This window comes from Rhinolophus sinicus, chromosome 5, assembly GCF_057876585.1.
Source record: "Rhinolophus sinicus isolate RSI-liver-muscle chromosome 5, RSI-T2T, whole genome shotgun sequence".
Lineage (NCBI taxonomy): Eukaryota > Metazoa > Chordata > Mammalia > Chiroptera > Rhinolophidae > Rhinolophus > Rhinolophus sinicus.
In genome coordinates, this window is record NC_142505.1 from 110,782,654 (window position 1) to 110,796,260 (window position 13,607).

At 55.0% G+C, this 13,607-nt stretch overlaps 1 protein-coding gene across 6 annotated transcripts in view; it reads left to right on the forward strand.

Annotated features, from left to right (window-relative positions):
* Positions 1–13,607, forward strand: part of MAD1L1 (mitotic arrest deficient 1 like 1) — a 283,750-nt gene that overhangs the window by 157,510 nt on the left and 112,633 nt on the right. For all 6 annotated transcript variants that reach the window (XM_088798795.1, XM_088798799.1, XM_088798796.1 and 3 more), the window contains one exon: positions 3,484–3,624. In XM_088798795.1, coding sequence (XP_088654921.1) covers positions 3,484–3,624 — 141 coding nt within the window. The remainder of the gene's footprint in view (positions 1–3,483; positions 3,625–13,607) is intronic.

The window sequence follows — 13,607 nt, forward strand, 5'->3', positions numbered from 1 at the left end:
TCTTTCTATGTATCTTGTAGGTGTTTAAATACAGTTGGCCCTTGAACAGCTGGACTGTGTAGGTCCCCTAGTGTTGCAGCCCACTGCTTTTCAGAATGCGAGGAGCTGCCTCAGTGGTGTCTGTTTTCCACTCCGCGAGTTAGGCACGTTGGATTCTTACAGAGTCGTCACTGTTTAGATTAGCACGTGCTTGTTGCTGTACTCATCTTTCTTTCTTGTTTCTCAAACCTTTCTTCCATGGCCATTTTCCTTCTTCTCTCTGGTGAGCCTGTGAGGCTGGTGGCCGGCTGATTTTCGTTTCCTCTGACTGGTTTGACCACTGTCCGCAGACTTGCTGCTGCGGACATGTCGGCATGTCGGCTCTCCGGCCACTTGTTTTGCTTGCGATGAGTCTGCTGGTTGATTGCTCCACGGTGTCCCAGGTGCTCTGCTGTTTCACTGGGATGTGTCTAGGTGTGCACCCACCCCCACCCCACACACACACCTGCTTTGGCATGTGTGATGGTTTCTGACTCAGAGGGTGGTATTTTTTATCAGTTCTGGAAATTGTCACTCATTATTTCCTTGATTGTTGCTCCTTCCTGTCCTTTTTGCTCTTTTCCCACAGTTTTGGTAGAAACCTGTTAGACCTTCCCATCCCGCCTTGTGTCTCTCCACCTTGTTTATTGGGCTCAAAAGAGGGAGGAGGCTTTGGCTGGAAATCAATGGCCACGAGTTAGTCAAGGGCCTTAGGGTTTGCACATCAGACGTGTGTGTGTGCGGATGGTCACCACCTGCCCACTGAGTGTCCTCTCGGGCTGCAGTCGCTGGCCAGCCATGCCGCCGTCCTCCTGTGAGGCTCAGGCGAGCGAATGGGACCTCTGTGCCTCCATTTCTCTTCCAGGAGACTGGGCTGGCCTTGATCTTAATTCTTGCCCACCTTACGAGATTGTCTCTTTTTACAGTACTTCTTAGCACCACTGAGGCATTTCACTCCCTAATTTCCGTAAAAGAAATAAAGAAGCATTTATTTGCCAAAACCCTTTTTGTCTCTGCTATCCTCCAGTTCTGGGCTCTTACTCAGCATATTTGAGCTTCCAGAAGACCCTGTCCTTGGTACTGGCCTGGTTGCACTTATAAGCCTTGCAGAGCTTAGAGTGAGACACGGGTGTGGGGCAGGTGGACTGGCCTTGAGCCATCTGTCTCTTCTGGTGTCCTCATTGGCGATTCAGAGGTGCTGCCAGGCTACTCTTGTCCCCAAGTCAGGCATTGGCTCGAACCCCCTCTGCAGCGGGTGGCTGGGAGACCAGAGGGGTGGGCATGCTCGCCGGCCACTGGCCCCCAGGATGTGGACAGACCCTCTGCTGCCCAGCCGGCTGGCCAGCTCCTGGCCGAGCAGGGTCTCGGCCACGGTGTCTGTTCTCTGGGTGAGCAGCCCCGAGTGGCCGGGCCTGTGGGTCAGGGCCCCTCTCTCGACCCCCCACCCCAAGTCCTCAGCTCACTTCTCCATGCACGGTGCTACTCCCAGGCTCTCTGAGTTGCCATTAATTACGTGGCAGGCAAATGTGGCCGCTCACAAATGCCGCTCTGCAGCCAGGCAGAGGCAGACGCGCTGGAAACCTGCCTGTTCCGTGCTTCTCCCGCGAGCCCCTCGGCCTCCTCTGCCGACTCGGCGTCTGCTGTTCAGCGATTAGTCGCCGGCACTTGCTCAAGTGGAAACGAAGTGAACTTTTCCACAAGTGGAATCAGTCATTAAAAAGCCGTTATCTAATCAAAGCAGCACAGCGCCTGCTCTTTCACTACTAATGACAAAACAATTTCTCTAAAAGGTACAAACAACAAACTTTCCATTTTACATTTTCCTCTCTGCTGCCACTGCTGCCTGGAGATGTAACAGAGGAGAAGCTAGTGCCAGGCAGCACCGAGATTTATTGGCCAATAAAGGAGGCGATTGCAGCTTGTTGATGAAAGGAAGCCCCTCCCTGGCCCGGAGACAGTCCGGTAGTGAGAACTCGGTAACCAGCTCGAAACCATAAAAGTCAATGGGAAGATAGAGGATTTCAATAAAATTATGACACTCAATAAACCTTCCTGGAAACAAATTTTCCACGGATCTGTGACCAGTTCCAGTTGGATTTGTAACTTTAATTTCTCACTTATTGAATTTTTTGTCATCAACTAATTATGAAGTCCATGTTGGGCGACAACTGAGTCTGCAGCTCACGAGGGAGGAGCGCTCAGCGGCAAGGGCCTGACAGACTCTGGGGATTGGGGGGGTGGGTGCAGGAATCCTGCAGGCCCCGCACACCCCTCCAGGCTCACCTGAGAAGGAGGGACCTGGGTGGGGCTGTCAGGGGGCACAGTCAGGCCTCAGCTCCTGCCAGCATCAGCCGAGAGACCACCAAGCAGAGGGGCACCATGGCCCTATATGGGGGGGGGCGGTGCCCGGGCTCTCACCCCCCAGGTCTGAATTTGCCCATGAGCCAGGGCTGGTGTGGCTGACCAGCTGGGGGCTGGGGGAGGCTGCACCACCCTTTCCCCCGCAGCTGTCCCAGAACACGTCTGCTGGAAGAGGGGGTGCCCGCCAGTAGATAGAGGTCTGTTTGCCAATGAGATCGCCCTGCGGTCGCGTGTGGGCCTTAGCTGCAGAGCAGCGGCTGGATGCCTCTTCCCTGGTGGTGGTGTCCTCATAGCTTCCCTCTGAGACTGGCCAATGACCCACCTCATCAACGAGGAAGCCGGGGCTCCGGACGAGCGCTGGCCCAGCAGGTCTCCCGGACACCACCTTGCCTTCCTTGGCTGTGCTGGCCTCAGGCAGGGGCTGTGCGTGCTGACACGCCTGCAGGCGCCCTGTGAGCTTTGTGGAGGATGGAGCTTACTGAGGCCAGAGCCCCTTCAGTGGGGATCCAGGACCCTCAGAGAGTTCTGGGCAGGTGGAAAGAGGGGCTGGTTTCCCCGCCCCATCGGGATGACTGCTGCCTCTCTGCCTAAGTGGATCTCTCCTTCCTCAGAACCAAACTCTGTGTGGTACTGGGTCAAAGGTCAGGCAGGGGTCATGAGCCTGGGCCCTATTGATGAGACTCAGGAAGTCACACTACTAACCCAGGACACTGGCAGAAATCGGGTAGAGGCCTTCTGCCCAGTGGGGGGCACAGACCACTGTTCCCCCCTGCAGCTCAGACCACTGTGGCCACTGCAGCTCAAGGCCAGGCGGTCGGGGTGAGCACCTAGATCACAGCCGGGCCGACTCCCTGGGCACTGGCTGTGCTCGGTCCTGGCCTGGGCGGGCTCTGTGGCCGGTGTGAATCGAAGCTGCTAAGTGTTCAGCCTAAACCCTTTGAAGACTGTCTGAGCCCCCATGACAGCCTGCTCCCTGCACTTGATCCCGCGCCCACACTTTGCTCCTGTCTCCACATGGCATCTTGCGTCACACGTGTCCCTCCAGCGTCATGCCGCCACCCCTTGCCCATCCTGGGCCTGACCACCTGCCCTCTGTGCCCACAGGAGCGGGACGGCATGCGCGCCATCCTGGGGTCCTACGACAGCGAGCTCACCCCAGCCGAGTACTCACCCCAGCTGACCCGGCGTGTGCGCGAGGCTGAGGACATGGTGCAGAAGGTGCATGCGCACAGCTCCGACATGGAGGTGAGTGTGGGGGGACAGGTGTGGGGGGGCAGGTGGGGGGGGACAGGTGAGGAGGGGCAGGTGGGGGGACAGGTGGGGGGGACAGGTGAGGAGGGGCAGGTGGGGGGGCAGGTGAGGAGGGGCAGGTGGGGGGGCAGGTGGGGGGGACAGGTGATGAGGGGCAGGTGGGGGGGACAGGTGGGGGGGCAGGTGGGGGGGACAGGTGAGGAGGGGCAGGTGGGGGACAGGTGAGGAGGGGGGCAGGTGAGTGTGGGGCAGGTGGGGAGACAGGTGGGGGGGACAGGTGAGGAGGGGCAGGTGGGGGGGACAGGTGAGGAGGGGCAGGTAGGGGGGACAGGTGAGGAGGGGGGCAGGTGAGTGTGGGGCAGGTGGGGGGACAGGTGAGGAGGGGCAGGTGGGGGGGAACAGGTGGGGGGGACAGGTGAGGAGGGGCAGGTGGGGGGGACAGGTGAGGAGGGGCAGGTAGGGGGGGACAGGTGAGGAGGGGGGCAGGTGAGTGTGGGGCAGGTGGGGAGACAGGTGGGGGGACAGGTGAGGAGGGGCAGGTTGGGGGGCAGGTGGGGGGGACAGGTGAGGAGGGGCAGGTGGGGGGGACAGGTGGGGGGGCAGGTGGGGGGACAGGTGAGGAGGGGCAGGTGGGGGGGACAGGTGAGGAGGGGCAGGTGGGGGGGACAGGTGAGGAGGGGCAGGTGGGGGGGACAGGTGAGGAGGGGCAGGTGGGGGGGACAGGTGAGGAGGGGCAGGTGGGGGGGACAGGTGAGGAGGGGCAGGTGGGGGGGACAGGTGAGGAGGGGCAGGTGGGGGGGACAGGTGAGGGGGGAGGGGGCAGTGGCAGGTGGACATGCGGGCGGCAGGGGCAGAGGTGCACGCCCACCGCCCCCTCAGCCACCTGGCTGTGTGCTCCCAGCCAGGAGGGGGCCCCGGGGCCGGGCGGGGGGAGCTGCTGCACGGCCGTCAGCCGGGTTTTGAGGCCGCCCCAGCTGCGCCGAGCTGCTCTTCTCCATACGATGCATCAGTAGCCACTGCATGGCGGCACGTTTGCTCCATGTGAAGCGTTAACGAGGAGAGGTGTGCAGGGCAGGCTCCCTGCGACACTGCCAGCCGTGCCCGGCGTTTCTCACATTGAACTATTTCTCTGTGTGTGTGCCATGTGCACTCTAATCTGTTCATTACGAGGCTGACAGTCCTGACACCTCCTGTGCCATATGTGCAGGTGTTTGTACGCCTGGTGATGAGGGGCCATCAGTGTCCTCAGAGCTCGTTGCCTAGCGTGGTCCCTGTATCTTCCGTCGCTCATCCCACACATCTGGCCACAGCCCTCCCGCTGATGCCACTCAGAAACACAGTGGCGTGCAATGGGCGGGCCCTGGCGTCCCCTCCGCCTTCCCTGCCACCTGTGCAGGGCCGCTTGTCCCAGCTTGCTTGGGTCGGTCCCCGTGTCAACAGGGAAGGAACCCCACGTCTCCCCTTCATGATCACAGTGCAGTGGGCGGTCCCCTAGCCTTTCCATCCTCCTCCTGGAGTGACGGGAGAATTCTGGGAGGTGGAAGATGCCCCATGCTCGGCTGGCTTCACCACCTGTGCTGGTCATGGCCATGGGTGCTCGTGTGCCGTCCACACGGGGCTCCCGTCACTCCCATTTCCTCCTGGACACTGCTGCTCACAGGCTCCTCCAGAAGCAGGCCGGCCCTTTACTGGCTTGCTCCCCTCCACGCAGGCCACACTGCCCCTGCTTCCTGAAACCCTGTGTCTTTGGGGCTCGGGTTGCCCCAGAACCTAGCCTCAGTGCTCTGGGTGCTGGCCCTGCTGAGCACGCAGCTGCTGGAGAGGAGACCCCGGCCCCCCCAGAAAAGCCATCCCCTGACCAAGGGGCCATGGCTCTTGGGGTCTGTGGGTGGGACCCTGTTTTCTGGCCATCTGGCTCTTCCCCACACACCCTCTGCACCCCATTCTGCACAACAGGCCCCCTTTAACTCCCACAAGAGCCCCACCCTGGCCTGAGCAGCTGCCTGGGAAGAGGGGGGAAGCATAGGGAGGTGGCCGCAGGCATTCTCAGGCCAGGCCAGCTGGTCAGTCTCCTGGCCTTTTTGGAACATCAGCAGATGGGTGAAGAGAGGCTGAGAGCCTTCAGGTATTGAAAATAAGCAGCCCCACCCCCTTCTGGAAGTCGGGGTACTGACTAGAATATTGTGCCCATGGGGGTGAGGCCTGGACCCCTGCCCAGAGGCCTGGGGCCACTCCTGTTGAGAGCTGTGCGCCTCCCGGCATCCACCAGGTGGCAGCAGACAAAGCCCACTGGTCTTGCTGTCAGCCAGGGTGGGGTGGGGGTTGTACCCAGGGAGCAGGGGACAGACTTCTCAGCTTGGGTTCTTTCCCCTGCTCATCGGAGACCCCTTCTCTGTTGGAACTGAGCTGGGAGAAGGATGTCATCCTCCCTCTTGCCCCTTCCCCTCTGTCTTCTCCCCCACCCTCTCCCTGGGTCCTCCTTCCTGCTCCTTCCCCTCGTCCACCCCCCATCACCCCCTGACCTGATCTGTGCCAGGCACCGCTGTGCACAGGCCCCGGGAGCTCCCAGCCAATGAGGAGTTGGTGGGAACAGCCATGTGGCAGGGCTGTGAAGTTTGCCCAGAGCCCGGCTGCTTGGCTGGGGAGAAGCTGCCTCCACGGGAGGCTGAAGGGGACCATCTGGTGATGTGGCTGGGCCCCGGTACAGGGTGTGGTGAGGGGTCCTGGGTCGGCTGGGTGGTGACCGTGTCCTGTGCAGGGTCCACAGTGCTCCCACGACAAGGCGCAGATGGCTGCTGCCTGTAGGTTGGGATGGGTGTGGCTTGAGGGAATGAGTGGGGCTTGTAGCTTTACCATCAGCTCTCGGTCACTTTTCAGTGATGAACGTCATCCTCGTGGAGAGGTCGGATCACTCTTGGCGTCTAGTTGTGGTCACAGGTGGGGCCCGGGTCTGTGGCAGCAGGAGCAGTGGCCACCTCATCACTGGCCGGGGGTTTCTCCCAAACACTTGAAAGCATCACAGGAGTGAGTGCAGGGGACACACGTAGCACAGGGCTCTCCAGTTTGTGGGTGGTGCCTCTGTAAGTGAGAGTTTGGTGTGGCTGTGGGGGGGCCGCAGGGAGTGTTGGCCTTATTCCCATGCATTAGCCCATAACCCGGCAGCAGCGCGGGACCTGCTCCCCGGGCGCACCCCACATGTAGCGTCGTGGCTGTTCTCACGTGGTCTCTGGGGGGGGGGCTCCGTGAGCATCTTGGAAAGTGTGCAGCCCTGAAAGGGAAGGGTCGAGCTTCGGTCCAGACCTTCTGTCTTACCCAGCACCACCTGGCCAGCCCACAGCGCGTGCCTGTGGCCCTCCATGCTGAGGCTGCCCCGGGCCGCACAGCTCCCTGGATTGGTTGTCACCCTGGGAGGAGGCTGAGTTAGGGAGAACGGGCAACCCCCCTCATCTTCGAGCCAGCCGCTCAGGAGCTGGGACTGGGTCTGACTTTTGCATTTGAGGAAACTGAGCCCACCCAGAGCAGCGCAGGGAGACCAGTCTTTCTGAGCCTGCATCTCCCGCCAGCTCCCCACGCCGTCTCTGGAGCACTCATTGTCTCGGTGGGGGCTGCGCTCCAGGAACAGCCCCAAACCTCCCTGCACAGGCCCTGGGCGCTCACCCCGCTCACCAGCCTGAGGCTGTCACCTTGGCTGTGCCTTCCTGTCTCAGGGGGCCCCTTAGCGGGCAGGGAGGCCCTCTGCCCGGTCCTCCGGGCAGCCCTGGGAGGGGCCTGCGGCTCAGTGAGGGGAGCCAGCCAGCTGGACTGGGGCCATCACGGGCCTTGTGCAGGTGTCGCCTAGCGCTGGTCCAGTCCTGCAACGCCCAGGAAAGGCACAGGCTGGGAGGCATCCCTGGTTTTGTCCTCACCCTCCAGGTCATGGCGGCCACATGCTGGACCCCAGGACCTGCAGGCTGCCATGCTGGTGCCCTCCAGGCTTTGGAGGGGGACGGGTTTTCCTCCTCCAGTCATTAAACAGACTATTTATGTATCAGAAACTCAGAACTGCCCACACTTTCCGTAGTGCCTCCCAAACACCTCATCTGTCACTCGTGCTGAAACAGGAGCACTATTTGGGTGTGCACGTGGCACAGGGCCAGCAGCGGGGCACCACTTGCTCCCTGGAGGCCTGAGTCCCGTTTGCTCAGCTGCCATAAAGAGCCACAGGGAGCTCACCCCACAGCCCACCCGCCGGGTTTCGGAGCAGGTTAACAGGCTGCCCCCTCTGTCTGTGTGGCCCTGGTCTGGAAGAGGGACCAGGGACATCAGAGGGAGGGGATGTCACTGGCCATGTGGGCACTGGGTGTGCTAATGGATGTGGGCGCACTGGCCTCTCTGCCTCTCCCCCCTTCACCCCCCCACAACTCTCCCCCCCCACACCTCTTCCCCCCCCACACACACCTCTTCCCCCCCACACACACCTCTTCCCCCCCCACACCTCTTCCCCCCCACACACACCTCTTTTTTTCCCTTCATTTCTAGCCTCTTCCTTTCCCTTCCTCATTCTCTCTGTTCTCTCACCTTTCTCTGCCCCTCTGTATTCCTTGGCCTCTGTCCCACCCACGCCTCACGCCCAAGCTCGTTTCTTCTCACTTGGGGTCAGCAGGCTTCATCTGTGCAGGGCCAGACGGTAAATGCTGTGTGTGGGCTGTGCCACCACATGGTCTTGGTCCCGTCCACTCAGCTCGGCAGCTGTGGCTGAAAAGCACCCGTGTGCCATCTGTAAATGGTGGGTGTGGCTGGGTGCCAGTAAAACTTTACTGACAAAAAGGTGTGGGGGGGTGGATTTGCGTGCAGGCTGTAGTCATCGGACCCTGTCCTACCCCCTCTTTTCCTAGGATCCCAGAGCCACTGCAGGGACCTACGTGTCCCTGATGGGAAAGGAGTGGGAAGCACAGGTGTGGCACAGGGAGTCTGAAAATCGCATCTAGCTCTTTAGCGTCCGTACAGCTCCCTCATTTAGCCTAATCACTCCGTTCTGATGGGGAACATGTTTTGATTCCCGCAAAAACATTTCCGTGAAACAAAGTGGAGGTGTTGTGCTTGGGAGAATCCCAGTGGCCCATATCTGGTGAAGTCTGTGCCATTTTGCATGGGGTTTATTTATTCCATTTAATAAAGTGGCTGCAGAAGTCGGTAGCATATGTCCCGAGTCCTCCTCTGCCGATGGGCTATAAATATGCAGCGCGTGCCACCTTGGTTCAACATCTCGGCCTGATTTGTTTTTCCAATTTATTTAATTAAAACAGATTATGGTGCTGCTGGCTGCATGGAGGTTTGTGGAAAGTCCCAATTTCAGATTGCAGCGGATCTGAAATAACTTCTGACTGCCAGCTTAGGGGGAAGTGCACACCATGAGGCTTCCGTGTCCCTCTCCTCCTTCCAGGGCTGCTGTGAGGGTGCAGACGAGGCATCCATATCGTCTCCGCTTCTGGAAGAGCCCCCGCTTTTGAGCCCTAGGTGGTTCACCAGGTCCAGGGCCTTTTTTTCTTACATACTCATGGATGCATTTATTTACTTACTTGAAGAACTTGCGGTGACTCTTCTGTAAAGAGCATAGATGAAACAGTGAAGCATCTTGAGACTAAGTGAGAAGATGAGCTGTGTGGGAAATGGAAGTAGAGGGGAAAAGGGTAGATGAAGAGAAAGTTGCCCTGGGTTCCGGGAGTGCTCGTGCGTGAGCACACTGTCTGAAAGTGCAGACGGCAGGCCGGAAAACAGGGCTGTGGGGTGGGGCGGGGTGGCCGTTCTCAGCTCCTGCTCAGGGCAGAGGCGTCTTTACCTGACATGCCTTTCAGGAGAAAACGGTGGCTGCCAGGTGCTGAGCTGCTGTGTTGTGCCACATTCTTTTCCTGCTTGTTTGTTTAATTCTCACAACGGCTTATAACAGCGGTACATTATGCACTCAAAGGTGAGAGAATGAAAGCTTGCAGACTCCGTCATCCCCCCAGTTTTACTGAGGTCTGATTGGCACACTGTGTATGCAAGGTACACAACGGATGTTCTTATTCACCTGTGAGCAGTGAAATGAGCACCACAGTCCAGCTAACTGAGCATCCAGCACCCGCATAGCTCATCTTTCTTTTCCTTTTTGGTGAGAACGCTTAGATCTACTTTCTTACCAGATTTCAAGAATCTATGCGTTATGGTTAACTCCAGTCATCGGGCTATACGTTAGGCCTCCAGATCTTACTCACTTGATAACAGGAAGTGTGTATGCTTTGACTGCCATCTTCCAATTTCTCCCTCCCCCACCCCCACCCCCACCCCCCGCCCCTGGCAACTACCATTCTACCCTCCGTTTCTATGAGTTCAGCTTTTTCAGATTTTTATATATAAGTGATATGATGCTGTGTTTTTCTTTCACTGTCTGGCTTATTTCTCTTAGCATAATGTCCCCTGTGTTCATTCATATTGTCACAGATGACATGATCTCCTTTTTATGGCTCAGTAATATTCCATTATGTATGTATCACCTCTTCTTTTTCCGTTCGTCCATTGACAGGCACGCAGGTTGTTCCCATGTCTTGGCAGTTTGAATAACACTTCAGTGACATGGGCTGCAGATATCTCTTCAAGACAATGATTTTATTTCTTTTGGCCATATTCCCAGAAGTGGGATTGCTGGGTCGTATGGCTCATAGCTCTGTTTTAATTTTCGGAGAGCCTCCGTACTGTTTCCCATCGTGCCTGAACCTGTTTACGCTCCCACCAGCAGTGTACAGCGTGTCCTCACCCACACTCCCTGGTGTCTTGGTGATAATAACCCTCCTAACAGGTGTGAGCTGGTAGCTTGCGGTGGTTTGGTTTGCATTTCCCAGGTGAGGAGTGATGTGAGCACCTTCTCAGGTAGCTGTTGGGCATTCGTGTTCTTCTTTGGAAAAATTTCTCTTCAGATCCTTCGCCCATACATTAATTGGGCGTTTATTCTTTTGCTATTGAACTGTAAGAGTTCCTTATACATGTGGGATATTAATCCCCTTTTTGATATATAATTTGCAAATATTTTCTCCCATTGCCTTTCATTCTGTTGATGGTTTCTTTTGCTGTGCAGAAGCTTTTCAGTTTGATGTAGTCCCATTTGTTTATTTTTGCTTATGTTGCCTGTGCTTTTGGTGTCATATCCAAAAGATCATCACCAAGACACATGTCAAGGAGTTTTCCCCTGAGAGTTTTATGGTTTCAATCTTTATTTTGAGTTGATTTTTGTGTATAGTAAAAGATAGGGGTCCAGTTTCATTCTTTTGTGGTTGTCTAGTTTTCCCAGCACCATTTATTGAAGAGATTGTCCTTTCCCCATTGTGTATCCTTGGCATCTTTGTCAAGTATTAGTAGACTGTATATGCATGGGTTTATTTCTGGGCTCTGTATTCTGTTCCATTGATACACGTGTCTGTATTTATGTCAGTGTCATGCTGTTCTGAAGACTATAGCCTTGTAATATAGTTTGAAATTAGGAAGTATGATGCCTCCAGCTTTGTTCTTTTTGCTCAAGGTTGCTTTAGCTATTTGGGGTATTTTGTGGTTCTGTACGAATTTTAGGATTGTTTTTTCTATTTCTGTCAAAAATGCCATTGGAATTTTAATAGGGATTACATTGAATCTGTAGTTTGCTTTGGGTAATATGGACATTTTAACAACATTACTTCTTCCAATTCATGAACATGGGATGTCTGTCCATTTATTTGTGTATTCTGCAGTTTCTATTATCACTGTCTTATAGTTTTTAGTATATGGGTATTTTTACTTCCTTGGTTAAATGTATTCCTAAGTATTTTATTGTTTTTGATGCTATTGTAGATGGGATTGGTTTGTTTTTCAGACAGTTCACTGTTAGTGTATAAAAATGTAACTTGTTTTTGTATGTTGATTTTTATATCCTGCAATTTATTAGTTCTAGTAGTTTTTTGGTGGAGTCTTGTTTTCTATGTATAAGATCATGTCATCTGCAAACAGATAATTTTACGCTTTCTTTTCCTGTTTGGATGCCTTTCATTTCTTTTTCTTACCTGATTGCTCTGGCTAGGACTTCCAATAATATGTCACCTAGAAGTGGTGAGAGAGGGCATCCTTGTCTTGTTCCTGATCTTAGAAGAAAAGTTTTCAGTTGTTCACCATTGCGTATGTTGTTAGTTGTGGGCTTGTCATATATGGCCTTTGTTACATTGAAGTACATCCCTTTGGTACCAATTAATTTTTATCATGAAAGAATGTTGAATTTTGTGGAATGTTTTTTCTACATCTATTGAGATAATTATAGGATTTTTATCCTTCGTTCTATGAGTGTGGTATATCACATTGATTGATTTGCAGATGTTGAACCATCCCTAGAATAAATCCCACTTGGTCATGGTGTATGATTTCTTTAATATATTGTTGAATTTGGCTTGCTAATATTTTGTTGAGAATTTTTGCATCTGTGTTCATCAGGGATATTGGCCTGTAATTTCCTTTTCTTCGTGGTGTCCTTGTCTGGCTTTGGTATCAGGTTTATGCTGGCCTCATAAAATGAGTTTGCAAGTACTCTTCAATTTTGGAAGAATTTGAGAAGAATTGGTATTAGTTCCTCTTTAAAATTTACCCCTGAAACAGTCTGGTCCTGGACCTTTCTTTGTTGGGAGATTTTTTTTTTTTAATTACTGATTGAGTCTCTTACCTGCTATTGGTCTGTTCAGATTTCCTATTTCTTCCTGATTCATTCTTAATAGGTTGTATGTTTGTAGGAGTTTATCCTTTTCTTTTAGGGTATTCAATTTGTTGATGTATAATTGTTCACGGTAGGCTCTTGTGAGTATTTGTATTTCTGTGGTATTCAGTGTAATGTCTCCTCTTTCATTTCTGATTTTGAGTCTTCTCTCTTATCCTTAGTCTTGCTAAAGGTTTGTCAATTTTGTTTATCGTTTCAAAAAACCTGCTTTTAGTTCCATTGATTTTTCCTATCCTCGTCCATGGGTGGTTGTCTGAATCGATGTTCTGTGGGGGGGACGACAGCTGAAAACCCTTACTCTGCCACTTTGCTGACGTCCCCAAACACGTCCTTCGTTTCAGGTGACACTGCTGGAATGTGGAGACTTGGGGACTGGTCTCTGGTTGTCTGCCTTCCAATTAAAGCCCTCCAGCAGTGGTTCTCAGGCCTGGTGCACAGCCACGTCCCTTCCAGGACTTGTGAAAGCACACATCTGCTGGGCCCCTCCCCAGGAGGTTCTGACTGGTCTGAAACACTGACCTTGTAACAAGTTCCCAGACGATGCTGCAGCTGGGGCCCCCAGCCCACACTTTGTCTGTTAAATGGGTGGCCTGAACCCCGCACAGCATCCCAGTGTACACCGCAGCATGCCCAGCTGGCCCTCTCAGCATCCCGTGAGACCCAACACGCTCGAGGTCTGGGAGAAGAACCAGCCGCTCCCATTGCAGCCGTGGTCCCCACAGGATGGCAGCCTCTGTCCTGACAGGCTGCGCTGGAGCCTGGGTCCCCGTCAGCCCTAGGTTCCAGGCTGAGTGCCTGCCGCTCATCTTGTGGCTGCCTCCACGTGGGGAGGGTCCTTCCTGGCCATTGGGGTCACTGCTGGACAGAAGCCATTAGTGGGTCTGGGTGCTGCCGCCTGGAAAGACCCATTGACGACCAGCGGGTGTTGTGTCGTCCTTGTTCCACTTGGTCACGTGTGAAGAAAGGCAGGAGGCCTGAGGCTTCCTTCTTGTTCTCTCCATGTGACCTGTGACCGTGAGGGTCCTGGCCTTCCCAGGGCTCCAGCCTCCCCACTGTAAGCTATGTGGGGACCGTGCTCAGTGCTCTGGGGTCCTCCCCGGCCTGGGCCCACCTGCAGGGACGGCCTCTCCGCTGTGCTGGGGCTCCCAGAGCAGCTTCTTGCTTCAGGATAAAAATGGCAGTCTTGGCACAGCCTCCACTTGTCACGCGCGTGTGCCCGGTGCTGTGTCTGAGT